Here is a 26,178-nt window from a genome sequence, read left to right as displayed (position 1 = left end):
AAGAACACATAACTGTGCAAAAGGAACAGAGAGAGAAAGGGAGAGAGAGAATATGGGTCTACCCCTCTACTCCTGAGCTCTCTTCTGGTCAGCTGTTAATCATCCTTCAGTTCTTTCACCAATACTACACTTAAAAAAAAAAATCATTATGGCTTTGTAGTATTTTTTAAACAGCTTTATTGAGTTATGATTGAAATATAGTAAACTATACACATTAAAAATGTACATACACCCATGAAACCATCACCACAATCAGGATAATGAAAATATCCATCACCCTTTAAAATTTCCTCATGTACCTTTTCAGTCTCTCCCTCCACCCATCTCCCTGCTCTCATCCCCTGGCAACTACTGATCTGCTTTCAGTCACTATGAATTAATTTGTGTTTTCTAGAACTTTATAGAAAAGGAATCATAAAATATGTACTTGTTTTTGTCTGGTTTCTTTCACTCAGGATAAGTACCTTGAGATGCATCTATGTTGTTGTTTGCAGCAATAGTTCATTTCTTTTTATTCATGAGAAGTATTCCATTGTACAGACATATAATTTGGTTATTCCTTCATCTGCTGATGGATATTTGGGTTGTTTCCAGTTTGGGACCATTACAAATAAGGCTGCTATAACTAAGTCTTTTTTAAAAAATTGAGATGTAATTGACATTCAACATTATCCCAGTATCACGCACACAACATAATGATTCAATGTTTGTATATATTGCCAAATGATCACCACATTAAGTCTACACACAGCTGCAAATCTTTTATTCTTGTGATGAGAACTTTTAAGATATGTTCTCTTAGCAACTTTCAAATACATAATACAATATTATTAACTATAGTCACCATGCTGTACATTACAAACCCATGGTTTATTTATTTTACAACTGGAAGTTTGTACCTTTTGATTCCCTTCACCCATTTCTCCCACCCCTCAAACCCTGCCTTCAGCAAACACCCAGTACTATGAGTTTGGGTTTTTTGTTTGTTTTGTTTCCTTCTTAGATTTCATGTCTAAGTGAGAGCATCCATTATCTGTCTTTCTCCATTTGACTTAGAAGACAAGGTCCACCTATGTTGTCATAAACGGCAAGATTTCCTTCTTTTTTTATGGCTGAATGATATTGCACTGTATTAAATGCATACACACACATATACATATATACAGACACATACAACATTTTCCTTATCCAGTCATTCATTAAAAGACACTTAGGTTGCTTCCATGTCTTGGCTATGGTAAATAATGCTGCAATGAACATAGGGGTGCATATATTTTTTCCAGTTAGCATTTTCATTTCCTTCAGATAAACACCCAGAAGGAGAACTGCTGGATGACATGGTAGGCCTATTTTTTAAAAATTATATACACTTCAACATTATACTTTAATGCTGTATCTGTATATACTACAAAGTGAGCACTACCACAAATTTGGTTACCATCCATCACCATACAGTTGGCCTGTTCACCATTTCACCCACTGGCAACCCCTCCCCCTCTGGCAACCACTAATCTAATCTCTGTATCTATGAGTTTGTTTTTGTTTTATTTTGTTTAAGGTTCCACATATGAGTGAAATCATAAGTGTTTTGTCTTTCTCCATTTGTCTTACTTCAATTAGCATAATACCTTCAAGGTCCATCCATGTTGTTCAAATGGCAGGATTTCATTCTTTTCTATGGCTAAGTAGTATTCCATTGTGTATATATGTCACATCTTTATCCATTCACCCACTGATGGACACTTAGGTTGTTTCCATATCTTGGCTATTATAAATAATGGTGCAGTGAACACAGGGGTGCATATACCTTTTCAAATTAGTGTTCTCATGTTCTTCAGATAAATACCCAGAAGTGGAGTAGGTGGGTCACACAGTTGTACTATTTTTAATTTTTTGAGGAACCTCCATACTGTTTTCCATAGTGGCTCCACCAATTTACATTCCCACTACCAGTGAACAAGAGCTCCATTTTCTCCATATGCTTGCCAACACTTGCTATTTCTTGTCTTTTTGCTAATAGCCATTCTAACAGGTGTGAGATGATAGCTCACTGTGGTTTTGATTTGCATTACCCTGATGATTAGTGATGCTGAACATCTTTTCGGTAATTCCCTGGTGGTCCAATGGTTAGGACCCCGTGCTTTCACAGCTGAGGGCTCGGGTTTGATCCCTGGTTGGGGAACTATGATCCCACAAGCTGTGTGGCGTGGCCAAAAAAAAAAAAACATCTTTTCATGTACCTGTTGGCCATCTGAATGTCTTCTTTGGAAAAATGTCTATTCAGATCCTCTGCCCATTTTAAAATTAGATTTTTTTTTGCTATTCAGTTATATGAGTTCTTTATATAATTTGGATATTAACTCCTTATCAGATATATTATTTGCAAATATTTTCTGTCTGGAAGTTGCCTTTTCATTTTGTTGATGATTTCTTTTGCTGTGTAATATAAACATGTAAGTCTTTGTGCTTTCACTTCCCTTAGGTAAATACCTAGGAGCAGGAAGTCTGGATTATAAAGGAAGTATATGTTTAACTTTGTAAGAAATGGCTGAATAGTTTTCCAAAGTTGTCCTGCCATTTTACATTTCTCTCAGTAATGAATGAGGATTTCAGTTCCTTTACATCCTTGCCAAGACTTGGTATGTTCAGTCATTCTAATTTTAGCTATCATAATAGGTATGTAGTAGTATCTCATTATGATTTTAATTTGTAATGACTAATGATGTTGAGATCTTTTTATGTGCTTATTTTCCATTTGTACATATATAGTTTTTCCATTTATATATTTTTTGAAAAAGTATCTACTCAAATATTAAAAAATTGTTTTTTGTTTTCTTATTAAAAGTCTTTTATATTTTCTGGATAACAAGTTTTTTTTTAATCAGTTTATGATTTTTAATATTTTCTCCCCATCTGTGCCTTATCTTCTCATTCTCTTAACAATTGTCTTTTACAGGGCAAAGGTTTTTAATTTTGACAAAGTCCAGTTTATTAATTTTTTCTTGTATGTATTGTGCTTTTGGTGTCATATCTTAGAAATCTTTGTCTAACCCAAAGTCACAAAGATTTTCTCCTGCTACTTCAAGAAGTTTTACAGTTTGAGGCTTTGTATTTAGATCTATGATTGATTTTGAGATAATTGTTGTATACGGTGTCAAGCACAGACCAAAGTTCCATTTTTTTGCATATCGATATCTAATTTTATTCTTTTGTCATAGCTGATTTAGCTATTTAAGGACTTTTATTATTCCTCATAAATTTTTGAGTAAGTTTTATCAGTTCCTTATAAAAATCCTACTGCAATTTTAACTGTGATTACAACAAATTTAAACATCAATCTGGGAATAATCAACAAGAGTATGTTTCTCCAATTATTTCACTGAAACTGTCTTGCCAAAGTCACCAAAGTCAGCTCCATGTTGCCCTTCCTAGTGGAATTTTTAATTATGATCGCAATGCAGTCACTCCCTCGCAATGAAACACTTTTTTTATTTGGCTTCTAAGACTCTACACACCAGGGGTCAACAAGCTTTTTCTGCAAGGGGGCCAGATAACGATTTTGGGCTTTGTGGATAATACAGTTTGTTGAAATTACTCAACTATGCCACCGTAGTATGAAAGCAGCCATAGAGAATATGTAAATGAATAAGTGTGGTAGTGTTCCAATAAAAGTTTATTTACAAAAAAAGACAGTGGGTCAGATTTGGCCCCTGTGAGCCACAGTTTGCCAACTTCTCTTCTACATTCTCCTTGTTTTCAGAAACTTCTTTGTCTCTTGTGCTTGTTGTTTCTTATCTCTTTAACTTTTAACATTGGAGTGCCACAAAAGACTCAATCATGGACTTTTCTTCTTCTCTATGTCAATTGCTTAGTGATTTCATCCAATGTCATGACTGTAAGTATTTTATCTATATTAATGGCTCCCAAATTTATATCTCCAGCCCAGACCACTTCCTGAACTTCAGATCTTAGTCCAGTGTCTTATTAACATCTCCACTTGGATACCTTCTAGATATTTCAATTAATACATGCCCAAAACGAAATGCCTGATCTTTTTTCACAAATCTAGTCTGTTTTCACCAGTACAATTGACGGCAACAATATCCTTCCACCGGCACAGGCCAAAACCCTTGGGAATCATCCCTGACTCTTTTCTTTTCCTCTTACCTTAGATTCAATCCATCAGGAAACCCAGGAGCTGTATCAAAATATACCCATAATTTTGCCACTTCTCACCACCATCACTGCTGCCACTCTGGTATAAGCCACTATCATCTCTTACCTAGAATAACGCAAGAAACTTCTAGTTAGTATCCCTGAATTCATCCTTGCCACCATGGTCTATTCTCAACACAACAGCCAGAATGATGTCTTTAAAACTTAAAATCAGATCATATCACTCCTCTTCCCAAAACCATCTAATGGCTCTGCATTTTATTAAGAGTAAAAACCACAGTCCTTATAATAGCCTACGTAACCTGGCATCTACTCTCTGCCTCCTTCTACCATTATCATTTCCATGACTTTTTAAAAAAATATATTTATTTATTTGTTTGCACCAGGTCTTAGTTGCAGCAGGCGGGCTCCTTAGTTGCGGCATGCATGTGGGATCTAGTTCCCTGACCAGGGATCAAATCCAGGCCCCCTGCTTTGGGAATGCAGAGCCTTATCCACTGAGCCACCAGGGAAATCCCTCATTTCTATGACTCTGTCTCCTACTACTCTCCCCCTAAAATCACTTTGCTCCTGTCACTTGGTTCTCCTCAAACATAGCAGACAAGAACCTGTCTCAGGAACACTGCATTAGCAGTTTGCTCTGCTTGGGAAGCTCTTCCCTTAGATATCTGCATGGCTAGATCCCTCAGATCCTTCGTTTTTGCTCAACTATCACTTCCTTAGTGAGACCTTCCCTGATCGCAGGACTTCAAATTGCAACACCTCGTTCTTCCTGGCTTTCCTATTTCCCTTTTCTACCTTATCTTCCTCCACATTACTTATCACCTTCTTATTTACTTTTTAATTTTGTTTATTATCTGTCTCTCACCTACAGAAAGTTAAGTTCCCCCAGGGCAGTGAATTAGTGAGAGTCCTAAAAGGAAATAGATGATGTACTTAAAAATACATGTTTGAGGAAGATTTATTTATAAAGAGTCTATTTACAAAACTGTGCATGTAAAGGAACTCACATGGATAGTAGCAGATGAGATGTTGATGCCCCAGATCTGAAGATGGGAGGGAAGCTCTTATCCAAACTGGAAGGAAAGAACTGTACAGAGGTCACCGTGAGAGATACTTTGAGGCACAATGCCAGCATGAGGCAACCTCTCAGGGATAGAGCCAGGAAAAAAAATACCTGCCTTCACTCTCTTCCCTCCTTCTGATCTCTGGCCACTGGCTGAACCAACCAAAAGTCAGAGGGTACAAGAGCCACTTGAGCTGATTCATATAGGTCAGTCTTCCCACAGAAGGCTGAGAGCAGCAACAAGGGCTGAGAGTGTATCTAAAATCACAAGCAGAAGATGAGGCAGGCATTTTTGTTACTTTGGTTCATGGCTGTATCTTACTTGTAGTAGGTCTATAATAAACACATGTCTAGGTCTTTGTTCAAAAAAGAGGGAATGACCAATTATGCAATTGCTACTGACAGGGTGAATAAAGTAAGAAATGAGAACTGACCTTTGGACTTACCAAGTAAAGGTCAATGGTAACTGGGACAAGAAGGGTTTTAGTGGAGTGGTTGGGATTAAATTCTGATTGGGGTGTGTATAAGAGAGAATGGGGACAGAAGTGGAGACAGTAAATATAGAAACCTCTTAGAACAAAGAAGAGCAGAAAAATGGTGCTGAAGCTCAAGGTGGGGAGCTGGGGTTCAAGAAAGTTTTTTTTTTGATGGGAAATATTTCAGAATGTTGAATGCTGTTGAGAACAATCCAGTGGAGAAAGGGAAAAAGATATTTGGCAGAGGAGGGGGACAACTGTAGGAGCAAAGTCTTTGAATAGCTAAGAGGGTTAGACTGATTCCAATATATAGTAACTTGGGATATGATCAAAGTAGCTTTACATGTTATCAGGAAAAGGACGGACCATTCAATAAATGATGGTGAAGCAAACTGTTAAACTCATTAAAAAAAATAAAATTAGATCCCTCTCTCATGTCATAAATAAAAATAAATTCTAGATGACGTAAAGGCCCAAACATAAAAAGCAAAACTTGAACATTCAGAGGAAAATGTACTAGAATATCTTTATGATTTGGAGTAGAAAGAATTTCTTAAAAAGCTATAAAGGCAAAATTAATAAAAGTTTTTTTAATGAATATGATTAAAAAAAAGTCCCAAACTACAGGTTTATCATAAACAGAATTGAAAGACAAGTCACATATTGGAAAAAGGCAATTGTACCACAGATAACCAACACAGGATTAATATCAAGAGTATATAAAGGATCAGTAAGAAAAAGCCAGACAACCCAATAGAGAAAAGTGAACAAAGGATATGAATACACATTCATAATGGAAAACTGTAATGACCATAAGCATGACAAGCTGATCTACCTCACCAGTAATCCAGAAATGCAAATTAAAACAATGTGATAGCTTTTCATATCCATGAGTTTGACAAAAATGAGAAAAGTTATATATAACAATAACAGTGAGGATATGGTGAAAAGGGATCTCTCACACAGGGTTGATTGGGGTATAAATTGGTACAGTTACTTTAAAGAACAAGTGAAAAATTCCTGGAAAACTGGAATATGTACATGCCCTATGCCTCAACAGTTCTGCTTCTTGGTATATACCTAGATAAACTTTTACATGGGTGCAAGAATCCATGTGCTAGTGCTTTCAGTAAATTCATTTGCAATATCAAAAAAATGAAACAATACTATTGTTTATCAAGAGACATGGATAAATAAACTAGCTTATTCTTACAATGGAATAAGACATAAAAGTGAAAGACCTAGATATTTATCCAACAGTATAGATAAACCTCAGAACCTAATGTGTGATGAAAAGTAAGTTGCAGAATATATGGAGCATAACACCATTCACTTTCATTTTAAAGCCACAGAACAATACAATATATTGTTTTGAACACACACACGTTTGATAAAAGTATAAAAACAAGTACAGGAGTGATATCCACTGACTATAAAATAGTAATTATCCCTGAAATGAGACAAGAAAATAAAAAGGGAGGTAGGATTTCAGCTTTACAGGATTTTATGACTTAAAAGGAAGAAGATTTTTGTTAAACAAATATGGCAAAATGTAACATCTGTCAAATGTGGGAATTAGGTTTACGAGTGTCTGATGTACCAGTTGCTGATATTTGAAACATTTTATAATTTAAAATTTTACATAAAAATCACTAGTAGCTTAGGTATTATTGTCCTTTAAAAATTATAAAACATTTAAACATTCAGGAGTTATCAGAATAAAAGTCCTCAAGTTACTAGTCCCCTTCCCCAAATCTCATTTTTCTCCCAGACTAATTATTAACATTTAGCATGCATTACTTCTATGTATTTATATACACATATGCATATATGTGTACAAAAATAGTTGTTTTGTATCTAAGTGGATTCAAAGAGAATATATATTCTGTGACGTGCTTCTTTCACTTGACATGTATATATATATACATATATATATATTCTATATCATACTTTTCAACTTCTGCATAATATCCCAGAGTATGAACGAGCCATATCTTCCTTCATTGTTCCCCTAAATTTGGAAATTTAGGCTGTTTAAACAATGCTGTAGAAATTTCTGTACATATACTTGAGGTGTACATTTATTAGTATTCTTGTGAGCCACTGGGATACATTCTGAATAGTATGTTTATTTTAAATTTTGATGTCAATTTCCCTTTCAAAAAGGCCCTATAACTTACATTCCTTCCTGAAATATATGAGAGTGCCCATTTTCTCACATGCGTATCACCTTTACATATACTGGATATGACCAGTTTCTTTAACTTTTGCAACTTTGATGACGAAAAATGTTTCCTTTGTTTTAACCTACATTTCTTTGACCACTAAATGGGTTAGTATTGCTTGTTTTATGAATTTCTTATTTATATCATTTGCCCATTTTTCCATAGAGTTATCTTTTGCTGAGTCATAGGAACATTTTATATCTTAACTATTTTAATTACTACATCGGTGGCAAATTTCTCTAAACTTTATTTATAGTAGCTTTCACAGAATACAGAAGTTTTATATTTTTATGTACACATATCTGTGAATCTGTTGGGATCTTGATAGATTACATTTTAAAGAACTGTCATCTCTACAATTTTCAACTGTCCCATCTAGGAACACAGTACATCTTTCATTTTTAAGTTTTACAGTTTTTTTAAAATGTTGCTTCCTATTTTAGTTTAGTTTGCTATTATACACAGGATCTTTTTTCCATTTCATTTCTGATAGGTTACTCCTGATATATAGTAAAGTTACATTAATTTTTTATTTATCTACTTTCACTTTAGAAAATTCTGCTTAAGAAATGGAATTTTCACTTCTTTGTTGACCTATGGCTTTGTGTTTACAGTGAAATGATTGGTTTTGTCAATGAGTGTAGAAATTCTACCTATTCTTATTATTGTGTGCTTTTTGGACATTGTACTGATGTTAAAATATGCAACTGAAGGCAAAATGAGGACCAACTTAAACACAATTATACTCAAATCTTAATTTCAATGTTCTGAATTAGATGTTATGCAAACTATCTCTCATATTTCCTTTAGCTTCAAATCTTTAGTGAAGGATTCTTCCCCACATATGCTTGCCAAATCTAAGTCTCCTGGCATACACCCTTTCTGACTTCTACCAAAAGACTGTTTTACAAAGTCCTGCTGGGCCTCTGAGCCTAGATATCTGCAATTAGAATTTGCACCCACCCACTTTCACTGGGTTTCAATAGTCAAAGTGAAATGTTAGATGTGGGTAATTCCCTCTGGGAACATGGGAACCTTTTTTTTAACTAACTAAAAAAGATTTAATTAAATCTGACATTGTACCACAGAGAAGTCAGGCACTTAGATAATCATCATTCTCAAAATTTACTCTCTAGAATACTGACAATCTTTGTTTCACAACAGGCCAAGAACTCATAAATTGTTTTAACTGATCTAATAAAACTATTAAATAATGTTAAAATTAATTTGAAATATAAATATATGCTCTTTAAGGACAGGGTGCCAAATCTCTCAAAACTTTATGACAGTGAAACCTATTGTTGATATCCTGGTATATTACATAGGAACTGTACTGCATAGTCTTAAGGCACAAAATCACTATATATATATATAATACATATACATATATAGTATATATCTTAAAATGTCTAACGTACTAGCTTCAATAAAATAAACATCTGAATGATCATTTTTTATTTTATGTAACATGTTAGTTATTAATCTCTGTTGCTCCTAATGATAAATAGATTGTAAAAAAAACAACTATTTTTTGATGAGATATTTAAATTAACATGAGTGAAGAATGGAACAAGGGAATTCAGGTTAAAGAAAAAAACTAGAAACTTCTAAAAATGTTAAATAATATTAAAACAATTAAAATATATATTAAATTTAAACTATTTTAGCCAACTTTCCTCAAAAGACATAATATAGACACTTACTGAAATAATAGTAAGTCAGAGAATTTACCAGTGATTGTGTCATGACGACCTTTAGCATTTTCTTATAAGGGCAAATTTCAAATCTGAAACAACGTTTATGTAGGTATAATTTCCATACACACAATAAGAAAGAGGCGTGAGACATAAAAAAATTATGTAGCAAATCTTTTGACCTATATAATCCATTTCGCAGACTACTAATCTCCAAAGTATTAGGAGGCATTAAAGGTAGTCTCTGGTTTACTGTTAAGTGTACTATGTCTAGGCAATTTTGATAATTTTTTTATCTACTAAAATTAAATTATTTTAAAACATGACATTTTATATTGAGCATGGCAATACCAATATGTTTGCCAACAAACAAAGCTCGCATTGAGAATCTTGTAAAAATTAAAAAGGCTGTATCATCATCAAATGGGAGAACTGACCAGTGAATGGAAGAGAATACACTGCTCACTGAGAAAACAGAATGGTAAAGATGCATAGATAAAAGAGAAACAAGAAGAATATTAAACACAGTTTTATAGTTCCTATCATTAGATGGTAGAATGCCAAGCTGTTCTGTGATACTGTCAATCTTGTCAGGGATGAAAAATGTTGGAGAAAAAAAAAAAGCCATTTAGATTTTATTGATTAAAATGAAGAGGATGCAGCCATGTATTACATTTTCACAATAAGGTCTAGCTGTGGTCTAAGTACAGCTAATTCTACTAAGCCTATATTATATAGTTGGATCAAGGGACACTATTTCCTTAAAAAATTAGAATTTCTTTATTCCACAGTTATGTTACGTGATTTTGACATTTTATTCATCTATCTTCAGAAGACTGATTAAAAATTTTCTTTTAGGAACAGAGATACACTCTATCTCTAAAAGGAAACTGTATAATTATTTGTTAGCTACAGGAATAATTTCAGTGCTTTAGGAACAAAGGCTGCCTTCTGTGGAAAGTTGGCACACACTGTGGTTTTTAGACCAATTCTTTTCGGGACTAAATGTTAACTTAATCTAATAATTTTAATCTAATAGTTTCATTTCACATGGGAAGAAAACCCACCAACCTGTCAAAACACTTCATTCTCAAATAGCTATGATAAAACCAAAATACTCATTAAGGTCAAACAGAAGTGAATATAATATACCTCCCTAAGCACTTATTTCACTTTATACAGTTTGATTTTCAGTGAAAATGGAATGTCTTCTTACCTAATGTTCTTTAGAAATATTTAACTATGTTCTGCAGTTTTCAGCAATGTTCTTTCAACGTGAAACTTAATTATGAAACTATAATTTAATGCACTCAATTTCAATATGCCATTTCAGAGAAAAATATTTGCATTTCCAGGAGTTTAGCCAGAGTTATATACGTTAAAATTAAAAATGATGAAGATTTAATTTTATTCGAGAAAAATTCATTGCTTCTGAGTTGGTGCATCACAATACGGCACATTTTCTATAAGAAGGTCTTTCCTAGGGACCAATTCTGAAAGAAAAACAAGAAGAATATTTAACATCATTAAAATTAAAATAAAATGCAAATACACTCATTTCCCCCTAAAATGTGTAACAGTAAATTATCTAGTTTTAAAATAAATCTTCCCAGTGATATTTTATTTCAGTTAACTTCTAAGGTAGCGTTCCTGATTTTAAATGGAGATAGTTAATAGGACTCTCATTTCAGATTATACAAAAACATACATGACCAACTTAACCATTTACCATCAATTTATTAAATATAACTAAATAACTGACTAGAATTCAGCTAAAGCACGCTGTCAGTAGCAGATTACAGATTAATGATAATTAAAACCATCAACTGGGGACTTCCCTGGTGGCACAGTGGTTAAGAATCTGCCTGTCAATGCAGGGGACACGGGTTTGAGCCCTGGTCCAGGAAGATCCCACATGCCGCAGAGCAACTAAACCCGTGCACCACAACTACTGAGCTTGTGCCCACTCTAGAGCCCACGAGCCACAACTACTGAGCCCACACGCCTAGAGCCCGTGCTCTGCAACAAGAAAAGCCACCGCAGTGAGAAGCCTATGCACTGCAATGAAGAGCAGCCCCGCTTTTCCGCAACTAGAAAAAGCCTGAGCGCAGCAACAAAGACCCAACGTAGCCAAAAATAAATAAATTAATTAAAACCATCAACTGGAAAATTAGTTCATGCTACCAACTATATAAAAAGCAAGACCACTTTCCTAATTTAAAGATTTCAGTGACTTCCCTGGCAGTCCAGTGGTTAGGACTCTGCGCTTCCACTGCAGGGCACCTGGGTTCATCCCTGTTTGGGGAACTAAGATCCTGCATGCGATTTCAAATTTTACATAACAGTGGTTCTCAACTGGAGGTGTTCTGGGTGGTCACACCAACTGAAGAATGCTACTGGAATTTAGAGAGGAGCCAGGGATGTGTGGGATAGTCTGTGTAGTGCAGAACTATCTGCTCAAAATGACAATAGGGCCCCACTGAGAAACACTGTTCAACAACAACAACAACAAATGCTGAGTCCTAGGGAAGACATCCTGCTGGAGTCAACTGAGGTAAAGCTCTTAAGATAGAAAGTTTTTAGAAGAGTTGTATCCAGGTGAACTGCCATGATCAAAAAATGCTCACACCAAATTCTATGAAATAACTTGCCTATATTCTTCAAAAAGAACAAGGTCGGGCTTCCCTGGTGGCGCAGTGGTTGAGAGTCCGCCTGCCGATGCAGGGGACACGGGTTCGTGCCCCGGTCCGGGAGGATCCCGCATGCCGCGGAGCGGCTGGGCCCGTGAGCCATGGCCGCTGAGGCTGCGAGTCCGGAGCCTGTGCTCTGCAACGGGAGAGGCCACAGCAGTGAGAGGCCCGCGTACCGCAGAAAAAAAAAAAAAGAACAAGGTCATGAAAGACAAAGAAAGACTAAGGAACTGCTCCAGATTAAGGAAGACTAAAAACATATACATACTACTACATGTAATGGCAGATGCTCATAGGGACCTGCTGTGTAGCTCGGGGAGCTCTTCTCAATACTCTATAATGACATGTATGGGAGGGGAATGTAGAGAAGAGTGGATATATGTGTATGTGTGGCCAATTCACTTTTCTGTACAGTAGAAACTAACACAACATTGTAGATGAACTATACTTCAATAAAAAGAAAAAAAAGAAGCCTCACTAATACAATGGCATATATAATCATCAATTGTAGAACCTGGAATTTCAGTTCATTCTGATCTTAACCCAGTGTCTTTCCAAACTGAATATTGGCTAAGATGGGGCCACACTAATGAATAACGCTTTCTTCTTATCTAGAAGTGAGTTGTCAGAACCACTGTAATTGTGCTGTTCCATTCACATGCATGCTTATCCCACAGTTCCCGCACAATATTTTTTTTTCAAAAGACACGGAGAATGTTGTTGTATAATGGAAGAAATAAATAGAACATTCTCAAGTAACTGATTTATTCATTTTAGGAGAGAGTATGTATAATGAAATGCATTTTTGCTCAGAAATGAAAAGGGTCCTCTCTGCTACTGTCAAACTTGTTTTTATAAACTCCTATTTTATATTTTATTTTGGTATATCAATCTTGAGTACTTTATTGTCAGGTCATCATTGGTAACCCCCTTCCCTATGACAGTACAGTGTGTACTCAATTTTGGAATGTGGAAAATACATGTACTTGTTTTGTTTTTGTTTTGTTTTGTTTTGCAGTACGCGGGCCTCTCACTGTTGCGGCCTCTCCCGTTGCGGAGCACAGGCTCCGGACACGCAGGCTCAGCGGCCATGGCTCATGGGCCCAGACACTCTGCGGCATGTGGGATCTTCCCGGACCGGGGCACGAACCCGTGTCCCCTGCATCGGCAGGCGGACTCTCAGCCGCTGCGCCACCAGGGAAGCCCTTGTTTTGTACCTGTAGTTTGGATATATAGTTGACATCTTTGTGCTTTGGTGTTTCAAAAATTTTAAGGCTGTAATGAGGAGTCACATTTACAATCATCAATATATTCTCTACAATGAATATGCTCCCTTAATTAAATCATGATGCTGGAAACATACACACACACACACACACACACACACACACACACACACACACACACACACACACACACACACACAATGATGATTGAATGCGATCTGTGTGACCTTCAATTGGACCCTAGACCAGAGATCCAATCCATTTTTTTTCTTCTACTATAAAGGGCACTCTTAGGTCAAATGGAAAATTTGAATAACAGAACTGAATCAATGTTAATATACTGATTTTGATAATTATACTGTTGTCATATAAGAGAACGTCTTTACAAATTTAGGAAATACACAATGTAGTATTCTTAAGAAATACACACTGAAGTATTTCTCCAGATCTAAACCCAAGTGGGCTGTTATGATCTGAAAAATGCTCATTTGGGGGAAACAGTACATTATGCCTGTATTTAGCTTCAGAAAGTTCAAGAAAAAAATGAGGGAGAGATGATAAAGCAAATGTGGTAAAATGTTAGCATTTGTAGAATCTGGATAAAGGAAATTCACATATTCTTCAACTTTTCTTGCACCTTTTCTGTAAATCTGAATCATTAAAAAATATTTTAGAGATATTACTAAAATGAATTCAAAAGGAAAACTGAAATTCTCACAAAAAAATAAGTGATCTGACTAAAGATAATGCTCTTATGAGCCACATGGTAAATCTGGCTTACTGAAATGAAAACCAGTTAAATAAGTATTATTTAACCATTTTTTATATCTCACTTGCTGTTACCAAATCTTTGGAGGTTTCACCAGACAGCAAATTATAATTTAGGTTTTAACTTATTAACAATGGCAGTAAATTGTTTCACTTATCAAACATACATGTGCTTATTTTTTGCTAGACATTACATCACAAAATGAAGATACAGAAATAAATATATAATAGTCTCTTAAGTACAGCACAGTGACTTTAGTTAATAATACTGTACTGCATACTTGAAAGTTGCTAATAGAATCTTAAAAGTACTCATCCCCCCCAAAAAAAAATTTTGTAACTATGTATGGGGACAGATTAACTAGACTTACTGTGGTGATCATTTCAAAGTATATATAAATACAGAGGACAGACAGCAGAAGCAAGAGCAACTACAATCCTGCAGCCTGTGGAACAAAAACCACATTCACAGAAAGATGAAAAGGCAGAGGGCTATGTACCGGATGAAGGAACAAGATAAAACCCCAGAAAAACAACTAAATGAAAGTGGAGATAGGAAACCTTCTAGAAAAGGAATTCAGAATAATGATAGTGAAGATGATCCAGGACCTCAGAAAAAGAATGGAGGCAAATATCGAGAAGATGCGAGAAATGTTTAACAGACGTAGAAGAATTAAAGAACAAACATGTAGAAGAATTAAAGAACAAACAAACAGAGATGAACAATACAATAAATGAAACGAAAAATACACTGGAAGAAATCAACAGCAGAATAACTGAGGCAAAAGAACAGATGAGTGATCTGGAAGACAGAATGGTGGAATTCACTGCCACGGAACAGAATAAAGAAAAAAGAATGAAAAGAAATGAAGACAGCCTAAGAGACCTCTGGGACAATGTTAAACACAACAACATTCACATTATAGGGGTCCCAGAAGGAGAAGAGAGAGAGAAAGGACCTGAGAAAATATTTGAAGAGACTGTAGTCGAAAACTCCCCTAACATGGGAAAGGAAACAGCCACCCAAGTCCAGGAAGCACAGAGAGTCCCAGGCAGCATAAACCCAAGGAGAAACAAACACGCCAAGACACATAGTAATCAAACTGACAAAAATTAAAGACAAAGAAAAATTATCAAAAGCAACAAGGGAAAAATGACAAATAACATACAAGGGAACTCCCATAAGGTTAACAGTTGATTTCTCAGCAGAAACTCTACAAGCCAGAAGGGAGTGGCACGATATATTTAGTGATGAAAAGGAAGAACCTACAACCAAAACTACTCTACCCAGCAAGGATCTCATTCAGATTCGATGGAGAAATCAAAAGCTTTACAGACAAGCAAAAGCTAAGAGAATTCGGCACCACCAAGCCAGCTCTACAACAAATGCTAAAGGAACTACTCTAAGTGGGAAACACAAAAGAAGAAAAGGACCGACGAAAACAAACCCATAACAATTAAGAAAATAGTAATAGGAACATACATATTGATAATTACCTTAAATGTGAATGGATTAAATGCTCCAACCAAAAGACACAGGCTCGCTGAACGGATACAAAAATAAGACCCATATATATGCTTTCTACAAGAAACCCACTTCACACCTAGGGACACATACAAACTGAAAGTGAGGGGATGGAAAAAGATATTCCATGCAAATGGAAATCAAAAGAAAGCTGAAGTAGCAATACTCATATCAGATAAAATAGACTTTAAAATGAAGAATGTTATAAGAGACAAGGAAGGACACTATATAGTGATCAAGGGAACAATCCAAGAAGATATAACCATTATAAATATATATGCACTCAACACAGGAGCACCTCAATACATAAGGCAACTGCTAACAGTTATAAAAGTGGAAACAGTAACACAGTAATAGTGGGGGACTTTAACACCTCAGTTACACCAATGGACAGATCATCCAAACAGAAAATTAGTAAGGGAACACAAGCTTTAAATGACACAATAGACCAGATAGATTTGATATTTATAGGACATTCCAACCAAAAACAGATTACACTTTCTTCTCAAGTGCACATGGAACATTCTCCAGGATAGATCACATCTTGGGTCACAAATTAAGCCTCAGTAAATTTAAGAAAATTGAAATCATATCAAGCATCTTTTCTGACCACAACACTATGAGATCAGAAATCAATTACAGGGAAAAAAATGTTAAAAACACAAACACATGGAGGCTAAACAATACATTACTAAATAACCAAGAGATCACTGAAGAAATCAAAGAGAAAATCAAAAAATACCTAGAGACAAATGACAATGAAAACAAGAAGATCCAAAACCTATGGAATGCAGCAAAAGCAGTTCTAAGAGGGAAGTTTATAGCTACACAAGCCTACTTCAAGAAACAAGAAAAATCTCAAATAAACAATCTAACCTTACACCTAAAGGAACTAGAGAAAGAAAACAAACAAAACCCATAGAGAAAGAAAACAAACAAAACCCACAGTTAGTAGAAGGAAAGAAATCATAAAGATAAGAGCAGAAATAAATGAAATAGAAACAAAAAAATACAATAGCAAAGATCATAAAACTAAAAACTGGTTCTGAGAAGATAAGCAAAATTGATAAACCATTAGCCAGACTCATCAAGAAAAAGAGGGAGAAGACTCAAATCAATAAAATTAGAAATGAAAAAGGAGAAGTTACAACAGATACCACAGAAATACAAAGCATCCTAAGAGACTACTACAAGCACGCTATGCCAATAAAATGAACAACCTGGAAGAAATGGACAAATTCTTCGGAAGGTATATAACATTCCAAGACTGAACCAGGAAGAAATATAAACAGACCAATCACAAGTAATGAAATTGAAACTGTGATTAAAAATCTTCCAGCAAACAAAAGTCCAGGACCAGATGGTTTCACAGGTGAATTCTATCAAACATTTAGAGAAGAGCTAACACCCATCCTTCTCAAACTCCTCCAAAAAATTGCAGAGGAAGGAACACTCCCAAACTCATTCTATGAGGCTACCAACACTCTGACACCAAAACCAGACAAAGATACTACAAAAAAAAGAAAATTACCAACCAGTATCACTGATGAATATAGACACAAAAATCCTCAACAAAATACTGGCAAACAGAATCCAACAACAAATTAAAAGGAGATATATATATATATATATATATATATATATATATATATATATAAAATCATTATGTTGTATACTTGAAACTAATATAGTGTTATATGTCAACTATACCTCAATTAAAAAAAAAAGTCTCCTCAGCTTCAAACAGTTCACAAGCTAGTGGAAAAGACAGATTAACCAAAAGTCCAACAAATAGTGGTTTAAGTAAGAGATTTAACTTTCTCACATATCAAGAAATATAGATTAAGGCAACCCTAGGCTACTGCAGGTCCTTAGTACCACCAAGGACCCAGGCTCTTCTTTTTTTTCCTGTTCTGCTCCTCTTCATGTATGGTTTCTGTCTTCAGTGCAGCTGTCACATCACATCTGCATTCCAGGCAGGAAGAGGGGAAAAGGGCGAAAAAGAGAGTGCTAGCTCGGCCTCTGCCTTTTAACAGGAAAACAATAGCTTTACTGGAAGCAACATTCAGTAGACAGCTGCTTACACTGACCAGAAAGGTATCACATGGTCTGAGATATCACTTTTTTTCGTCCCCTGTCACACCGTACTCTGAACACAATTTTTCAGTTAGTGAGACAGAAAGGATATTGAGAGGCAACAACCCATTCACCCTTTTAGCTACACAACATGAATATGCACCCTTCTTCCGATATATAGAATACTACATCCGTTTACTACTTGACTCCTAAGATCTCATCCATGTTCAAATCAAGGATCTCTAGCTGATGTGCTAGCCTTTCCATTAGGTCCAGCTGTGGCTCACATGGTAGATACCTACTGGACCATAGTAAAGAATAAACAGGATACAGCAATAAAAACCTGGAATGGAAAACACATGGCAGTTACTGCTCCACAGCAAATCCTAAATCCTAAATCCTTCTGGACAGAGAAGCAAAAGCTCCTTGCTTTTGGCAGAGCAATAAACTCTAGTCAGCCAAACTGGCAACACCTAATCCTGTTTTCTGGGAGACCCAAAGACCCTCTATTGTCCACTGTCCTTCAAGGCTTCTGGTCTGTCCTCTGGGGGATCCAGATGGAGATATTACAAAAAATGCCCTTCTTTGAGGCTCTGAAGCTTTCATAACCCACTTCCTGTTGATATGAGTTAAGGGACCCAGGGATGGCCTTAAGAGTGAAAGAGAGCTAACCAAACTTGGGGTTTCTTGGCAATACAATTTATTCAAAAACTTTATAACTTCCAATCTATTTTTTTCCAGTCATTTTCATGTGCAAGTAGCCACAGGCAAACATGTTGACACAGTTACTAAGCATGAAGATTTTCATTCTCTGGTTATGGTCTCTATGCTGTCCCATCTCCTTAACTCTTAGCTTAATGGACACTTCTTAACACAATGAAAAACTATAGGCTCCAGTGAGTAAATGCATCATATATCTGACCTTTGTCTGGCAAATGAGAAAGCTTGGGGCACTGATCTTATATTAGAGCTAAAAGACCCCCTGCTTGTATTGGCTTTAGTTTTAGTGGATAGAAGCAACTAGCATTTTTAGGCCTGCAAGGCTCTAAATTATAGGACCCTCAATCAGATTCCAGGTTGTAGCAAGAAGTGTCCCTTCGCAGAGTAGTACTTCTTTCCATCTTTGCTTTGAAGACTGACTAGCGCAACCTGCATTAATCCTCTTTTTCAATATTTTGCTGAAAGCAGGAAGAAATAACAAGCACACACTGACATTCTGATTATATCCCTTATTGCTGTAGCTGTACTCCCAAAAAACAGTAAGTTGCACTAACCTTACATTCACTACTACATAACAAGGGCCACCAGCTTAAGGCCTGTAATGGTCAGGTCCATGTTAACAACACTCCCCTCTATCCCTGTCTTCCATTCAACTAATTTCACATTTTAGGTTGTGTAATTTTCAGTATCTCACTTCTGGCAACAACTTCTGTTGTTCTTAGTTATAAGTAACAGAAGCTGACTCTGGCTAATGAGGCAGAAAAGGTATTCATTAACAGTTTATTGGTCTAACTCAAGGAATTACTGTGAAGGCTTAAGAATCAGGCAGGCTTGAGTCTAAGCTTCCAGGAACAATGTCCAAAGACATACCATAGAACTGGCCTGATGACAAAAACTGCTGCTGCCTATGGAGCACTAGAAATAACTACCACTATTTCTACCCTCATGGAGCACAACATGCTATACTTTGGATGTTGCCAGAAACTCAACTTTACTACATCTGTTCCTGCTACCACATCAATGACACTTCTGGATCAGTAACTTGACTCCGCAACCACTGATGCTAACTCCTGCCAGCAAAATGAGTTCTGTGCCAAGCCTCTTTTCTCAAGCTCACTTCCGAATACAGTACAGGTAGTGTGCTGCACCTATGTTAAATGCATGTGCCTGAGGTGCAAAGGAAACTGAGGAAATGAATATTCTAGATCCTATCCTGAGAATTTAGAACTCATAGAGATGGAAATTCCTGAAGTAAGACAAGGACATTCAAAAAGTGGTAAATAACCAGAAAAACTGTCAGATATTCATTACTCTATCCCTTCACACAATTTATCTTATTATGCAATCTTTGAAATCAAAAGGCATCCTACAATTGAATTTTTCTATATTCATTAATTGCTAATACTTTAATTAGGCCAAACATATTACAGTTATATTTACATGCAGTATACTATTTTTCACTGTGATTATTTTATTGATTATAAAATTCCTAACCTTGCTCTCTATATTAGATATCAAAGTACCAAAACAACATTAGTTTAGGAAGTTGTCAGATCTCAACAAGAAACCACACTAAGATCGTGATTTATTTCCTGTATTTTAGGCCCCTGAAAAAGCTTCTCTCTTATGGTCATAGTAAATGTATCATTTAAAAATTAATTTCTTAAAATAAACATGTTTTAACTCAATTATGGCCCCAAATCAAAATTTAAGTCAAGATTTAAAAAAATAAATAAAAGAACAGAAGAGGAAGGTACATGTCCAAACTCATTTTATGAGTCCAGCATTAGCCTAATACTAAAACCAAACAAGCACACTATTAAGAAAATTACAGGCCAATGTCCCAGTTGAACATAGATGCAAAAACCCTCAACAAAATGACAGCAAACTGAATTCAACAATACATTAAAAGGATCATATACCATGATCAAGTGGCATTTATTCCAGAGATGCAAGGATTTTTCAATATCAGCAAATAAACGTGATACACCACATCAATAAAATGAAGGATAAAAATCATATGATCATGTAATAAATGCCAAAAAAAGCATTTGACAAAATTCAACATCTGTTTATGACAAAAACCTCTCAACAAAGTGAGTACAGAGGGAATATACCTCAACATAATGAAGACCATATATGAGAAGCCTACAGCTAACATCATACTCAATGGTGAAAACCTGAAAGCTTTCCCTCTAAGATCAGGAACAAGACAAGGATGCCTACCCACTACTTTCATTCAACACAATTTTGCAAGTCCTAGCCAGAGCAACCAGGCAAGAAAAAGAAATACAGGCATCCAAATTGGAAAGAAGTAAAACTGTCACTGTTTGAACATGACATGACATTACATAAAGAAAATCCTAAAGAATCCACCAAGGAACTGTTAGAACTAATAAACAAATTTGGTAAAGTTGTAGGATACAAAAGCAATACAAAAAAAATCTGTTGCATTTCTATACACTAATAATGAATGGAATAAACATCAGAAAGAGCAATTAAGAAAAAAACCCTATTAACAATTGCATACAAATGAATAAAATATCTAGGAATATATTTAACCAAGGAGGGAGAGACTGGTACCCTGAAAACTATAAGACACTGATGAAAGAAACTGAAAACACAAATAAATGGAAAGATATTGTGTCCTCATGGATTGGAAGAATTAATATTATCATTAAAATGTCCATACTACCAAAGGCAATCTACACATTCAATGCAATTTTTTTTTTTTTTTTTTTTTTTTTAGTTACGCGGGCCTCTCACTGTTGTGGCCTCTCCCGTTGTGGAGCACAGGCTCCAGATGCGCAGGCTCAGCGGCCATGGCTCACGGGCCCAGCCGCTCCGCGGCATGTGGGATCTTCCCAGACCAGGTCACAAACCCGTGTCCCCTGCATCGGCAGGCGGACTCTCAACCATTGCGCCACCAGAGAAGCTCTCAATGCAATTCTTATCAACATTTCAATGCCATTTTTCACATAAACAGAACAAACAATCCTAAAATTTGTAACATGAAAGACTCTGAATAGCCAAAACAATCTTGAGAAAGAACAAGGCTGACAATATCACACTTCCTCATTTCAAACTATACTACAAATCTATAACAATCAAAACAGTATGGTATTGGCATAAAAGAAAAACAGCACACAACAACCACCAAAAATGGAACACACAGACACAGAGAAAAGATCTGTGGTTGTCAAAGGTAGGATCAGGGTGTGTGTGTGAAACAGGTGAGGCTGGTCAAAAAGTATAAACTTCGAGTTATAAGACAGATAAGCTCTGGTGATGCAATGTACAGCATGGTAACTATAGTTAAAAATACTGTATTGTACACTACAAAGCTACAGTAATCAAAACAGTGTGGTATTGGCACAAAAACAAACATGGATCAATGGAACAGAATAGAGAGCCCAGAAATAAATCCATATACCTATGGTCAAATCTTTGACAAAAGAAGCAAGAATATATAATGGAAAACAGTCTCTTCAGCAAGTGGTGCTGGGAAAGTTGGACAGGTGCATGTAAAATAATGAGGTTAGAACACACCCTCACACCACACACAAAAAATAAACTTCAAATGCCTTAAAGACTTAGACATAAGACATGACACCATAAAACTCCTAGAAGAGAAGAGAGGCAAAGCATTCTCTGACATAGATCATATCAATGTTTTCTTAGGTCAGTCTCCTAAGGCAATAGAAATAAAAGCAAAAATAAACAAATGGGACCTAATCAAAGTTACAAGCTTTTGTACAGCAAAGTAAACCATAAACAAAATGAAAAGACAACCTACAGACTGGGAGAAAATATCTGCAAATGATATGACTGACAAGGGCTTAATTTCCAAAATATACCAACAGTTCACAAAACTCAACAATTAAAACAAACCCAATTGAAAAACGGGCAAAAGATCTAAATAGACATTTCTCCAAAGACATACAGATGACCAATAGGCACATGAAAATCTGCTCAACATCACTAATCATTAGAGAAATGCAAATCAAAACTACAGTGAGGTACCACCTCACACCAGTCAGAAGGGCCATCAGGAAAAAATTTACAAATAACAAATGCTGGAGAGGGTGTGGAAAAAAGAGAACCCTCCTACTTGTTGGTAGGAATGTAAATTGGTGCAGCCACTACAGAAAACAGTATGAAGGTGCCTCAAAAAACTAAAAATAGACTGGGTCGTTCGCCTGCGAGTCGCAGAGGCACCTGCTGCAGCTGCCGCATCTCTGAGCATGGCTGACAGCAAGCCCAAGCCCCCCAAGCCTGCCAACAAGACGCCCCCCAAGTCCCCAGGGGACCCCACGAAGGACAAGGCAGCCAAGAGGCTGTCACTAGAGTTGGAGGACGCCAGCGAAGGGGGAGCCACCACGGCCCGGAGCCCAGCGCCCTGGAGGAGGTTTACGGTGCACTGGTACACCAGAGCCACCTGTAAGGAGATGCATGGCAAGAACTGGTCCAAGCTGTGCAGGGACTGCCAGGTGATCGATGGCAGGAACATGACCGTCACCGACATGGACATCATCTTCAGCAAGATCAAGGGCAAGTCCTGCAGGACCATCACATTTGAGCAGTTCAAGGAAGCTCTGGAGGAGCTGGCCAAGAAGAGATTCAAAGACAAGAGCCGTGAGGAGGCCACCCAAGAGGTGCACAGGCTGAGGGCAAGGCCCCCATCATTTCGGGGGTGACGAAAGCCATCTCCTCGCTCACCGTGTCGCGGCTCACGGACACCACCAAGTTCACGGGCTCCACAAGGAGTGCTTCGACCCGTCCAGAAGGCGCAAGGGCAGGGCGGGCCACGTGGACCTGGTGGACGAGTCAGGCTATGTGCCGGGCTACAAGCATGCGGGCACCTACGACCAGAAGGTGCAGGGGAACAAGAAGCCGGTGGGGCCTTCTCCTGTCGCCCGGTCCCCCCCGCCGCCTCACACTTCGTTATATTCCTGTGCTTGCAGGCAGAACTCTGACCCAGGGCTGGACAGCCGCGGAGGCACCAGGCCTCCCTCCCCGGCGGACCCGCACTCCCCTCGACCCTAGCTTTGGCCCCGACTCACCTGTCCTAACACGACTGCCTCGTCCCTGCCAGGAAGTGGGCAGATGACCCTTTCCAAAGTGTCTCCCAGGGCCAGACCACAACGGCCACTGGTTTGCAGCAAAGGGGGTGTTTTAAAGGAGCTGGTGGGCAGACGCTGTCTGGGGGTGCTGACCCGCAAGCGCCAAGGCACCAACCAGCAGCACCGATAAAGCAGACGGAGCCCTGGACAGGGCGCCGCAGTGCCCAGAGAGCACCACGCAGGTATGGGAGGCAGGGCACACCGTGCACGCTTGCACACCCACGCACACATGCACGCACATACATTCACCCACGCATGCACCTACGCACACACTCGCTAAGCACCCACAACACACGCACACGCACACACGTAGCTACGCACGCACCCACGCACGCACACGCATGCACCCACACGCGCTCAGGCACACAAACCGACGACCAGGTCTGCGCTGATGGCGGGCGCCGAGCTGAGGGCTGCAGTGCAAAGGAAGAAGCCTCCTCTGTCGCTCAAAGTGACTTGAAGTGTGATGTCACAAGATTTCAAAATGGAAACTAAGGGCAATTCATTTCGCTTCTCTGAGAAGAAACAGGAAACAGTGATGCATGTTTATTCTCAGAATGGCTCAGGGAAGACTCAGAATATTCCGTCTCTGTGACTCCCTCCCAATGGCCCCTGTCTCCCGGCCCTGAGCGGGGAAGACCCCCAGGGGCCGGGCCCTGGACTAGAGGCTGCGGGTGGCCTGCCGGCTCTCTCCTTGCTCCTCCGGCCGCTGTGGTTCCTCTGGCCTCTCTGGAACCTCCGTGAGCAGCCTTCTCCGTCCTCCCTGCCCTGGAGTGCAGAAACCGCAGGGCAGGGCCAGGCCAGGGGAGGGCCAGAGGCCGGCAGCATCTGCAGGGTTTGGTTTCTCTGAGAGGCCAGAGGTGGGGCCTCCTGCTGTCACAGTGGGCCCTTGGCAATGTGTCCCTTTGCATGGACATGGCCACAGCCTGGCGGGTAATGCTCTGGGCCCTGTGGTCCTGGTTTTGGTCCTGGGGGAAGCCCATGGCAGCCCCTGGGGAATGCTTCCCAGGAATCCAACTGCCCTGCCGCTATCTGTCCTGTGTCCAGGGCAGCAGGCCAGTTAGGGGCACCCCTCCATGGACACATGGCCTGGCCCACGGCACAGGTGGCCGTGAGTGCCACAGCACTGCCATGGCAGGTACGTTGGTCACAGCTGGACCTGGGAGACCCCGCCCACCCACACAGAGGGGCTCAGGCCAGCGCTCCCAGCCGACACGGCCACTCGCACGGGGCTCCCCCTGGGATGGCAGTGGCCTCTGCAGGCAGCTTCGTCCTGAGGTCCTGGCACCTCACCACACTGTCACCCAAGAAGTGATGGAGCACAGGTCCGGGGTCACTGCGAGGATGTGAATCGCTGCTGTCGAGAAAGTTTCTAAAACTTGGGGATCCGAACCTGCCCGGCCAGGCCCCCAATCCACCACCAGGAAACTGAGGCCCGAGGGCTGGGGGAAAGCAGGCAGGACACCGACCCCCACCCTAGGCTCCTCTCCTCCCTCCAGAGGCAAGAGTCACCTGGGGAATCACGTCTGCAGAGAACTCTGAACGTGCAGAGTGTTTCTGAGCACTAAGTTCATCACAGATGGGAAAGCCCGTGTTCCAGGGTCAGTCGGTTCCTCTCCGTGGACTCGGGACAGGACTCCTCCCCAGACCCATGCTCTACCCATTCGCTGCGGGTCTCTGCCTGCCTGACAGCCCGGCGCCCCCCCCCCCCCCGCCAGCCGTCCCACAGCAGGACCCTGGAGTCCAGCCCTCCCAGCTGGTCAGGGGCTGGCCTGCCCGGGAGCACACAGGAGGTGGTCTGACCAGAAGAAACCACGCCAGTGGCATCCTGGGACGCTTCCTCACGCTGCCCCCACCCCGGGGCCGGCCTGCAGGGCCGACACCACCCGCTGCAGGAAACCATCTTCCCGATGGTTACAGCAGCACCTCCTCCTTGGGTTAAGGAAAGTCAACTGCACACAGCTGCCCCCGTGGCCATCCCTGCCTCAGCCCCACACTTGCGGGCTCCCAAACTGCTGAGGCCGAGGTGTCCAGGTGGGTCTCAGGTGTCCCCAACCCGCCTGAGGCTTCTTTCCCAAAGTGTACCTCTGGAAGCACATCTCCCGCTCAGGGCAGGAGGAAGCGGTGGCCCCCTCCCCGTCGGCTCTATCACGGCATCTGTGTGTAGCCCCAACACAGCACATCGCTCGGGCTCCAAGCTCTGCACAGACACACATGCCTCCCTCAGGCTCTGGACACTGTGGACACACAGGCAAGTGTGCATCTTTGCTACATGTTCTATGCAATACCCATTCGCTTCTACTAACTGCGGTTAACTAGGAACTACATGTCTCTCTGTGAACAAAGGAAACTGCACAGCAAGCCCACCAGGAAGCAGGGACCCGTGGTCAGGGCGAACCATGCTGACTGCGCC

At 39.2% G+C, this 26,178-nt stretch overlaps 1 protein-coding gene and 1 pseudogene across 4 annotated transcripts in view; one reads left to right on the top strand and one right to left on the bottom strand.

Moving 5' to 3' along the window:
- Positions 1–26,178, bottom strand: part of LYRM7 (LYR motif containing 7) — a 53,731-nt gene that overhangs the window by 325 nt on the left and 27,228 nt on the right. Inside the window, exons 5-7 of one of the 4 annotated variants that reach the window (XR_011377331.1) lie at positions 12,289–12,463; positions 10,854–11,130; positions 4,168–4,282 (exon numbers count right to left, since the gene is read on the bottom strand). Coding sequence is in view for 2 of the 4 variants with exons in the window: in XM_070045180.1 (XP_069901281.1) it covers positions 11,118–11,130; positions 12,289–12,463 (188 nt within the window). In the remaining 2 variants the exon portion in view is untranslated. Of the gene's footprint in view, positions 1–210; positions 4,283–10,249; positions 11,131–12,288; positions 12,464–26,178 lie in introns of those variants that run through there. The other 3 variants (XR_011377330.1, XM_070045180.1, XM_060296169.1) reach the window with 3 other exon arrangements.
- Positions 22,887–23,688, top strand: LOC115860005 (tubulin polymerization-promoting protein pseudogene; annotated as a pseudogene).

The sequence above is a fragment of the Globicephala melas genome, chromosome 3 (genome assembly GCF_963455315.2).
Source record: "Globicephala melas chromosome 3, mGloMel1.2, whole genome shotgun sequence".
Taxonomy (NCBI): domain Eukaryota; kingdom Metazoa; phylum Chordata; class Mammalia; order Artiodactyla; family Delphinidae; genus Globicephala; species Globicephala melas.
This window is presented reverse-complemented; position numbering and strand designations above follow the sequence as displayed.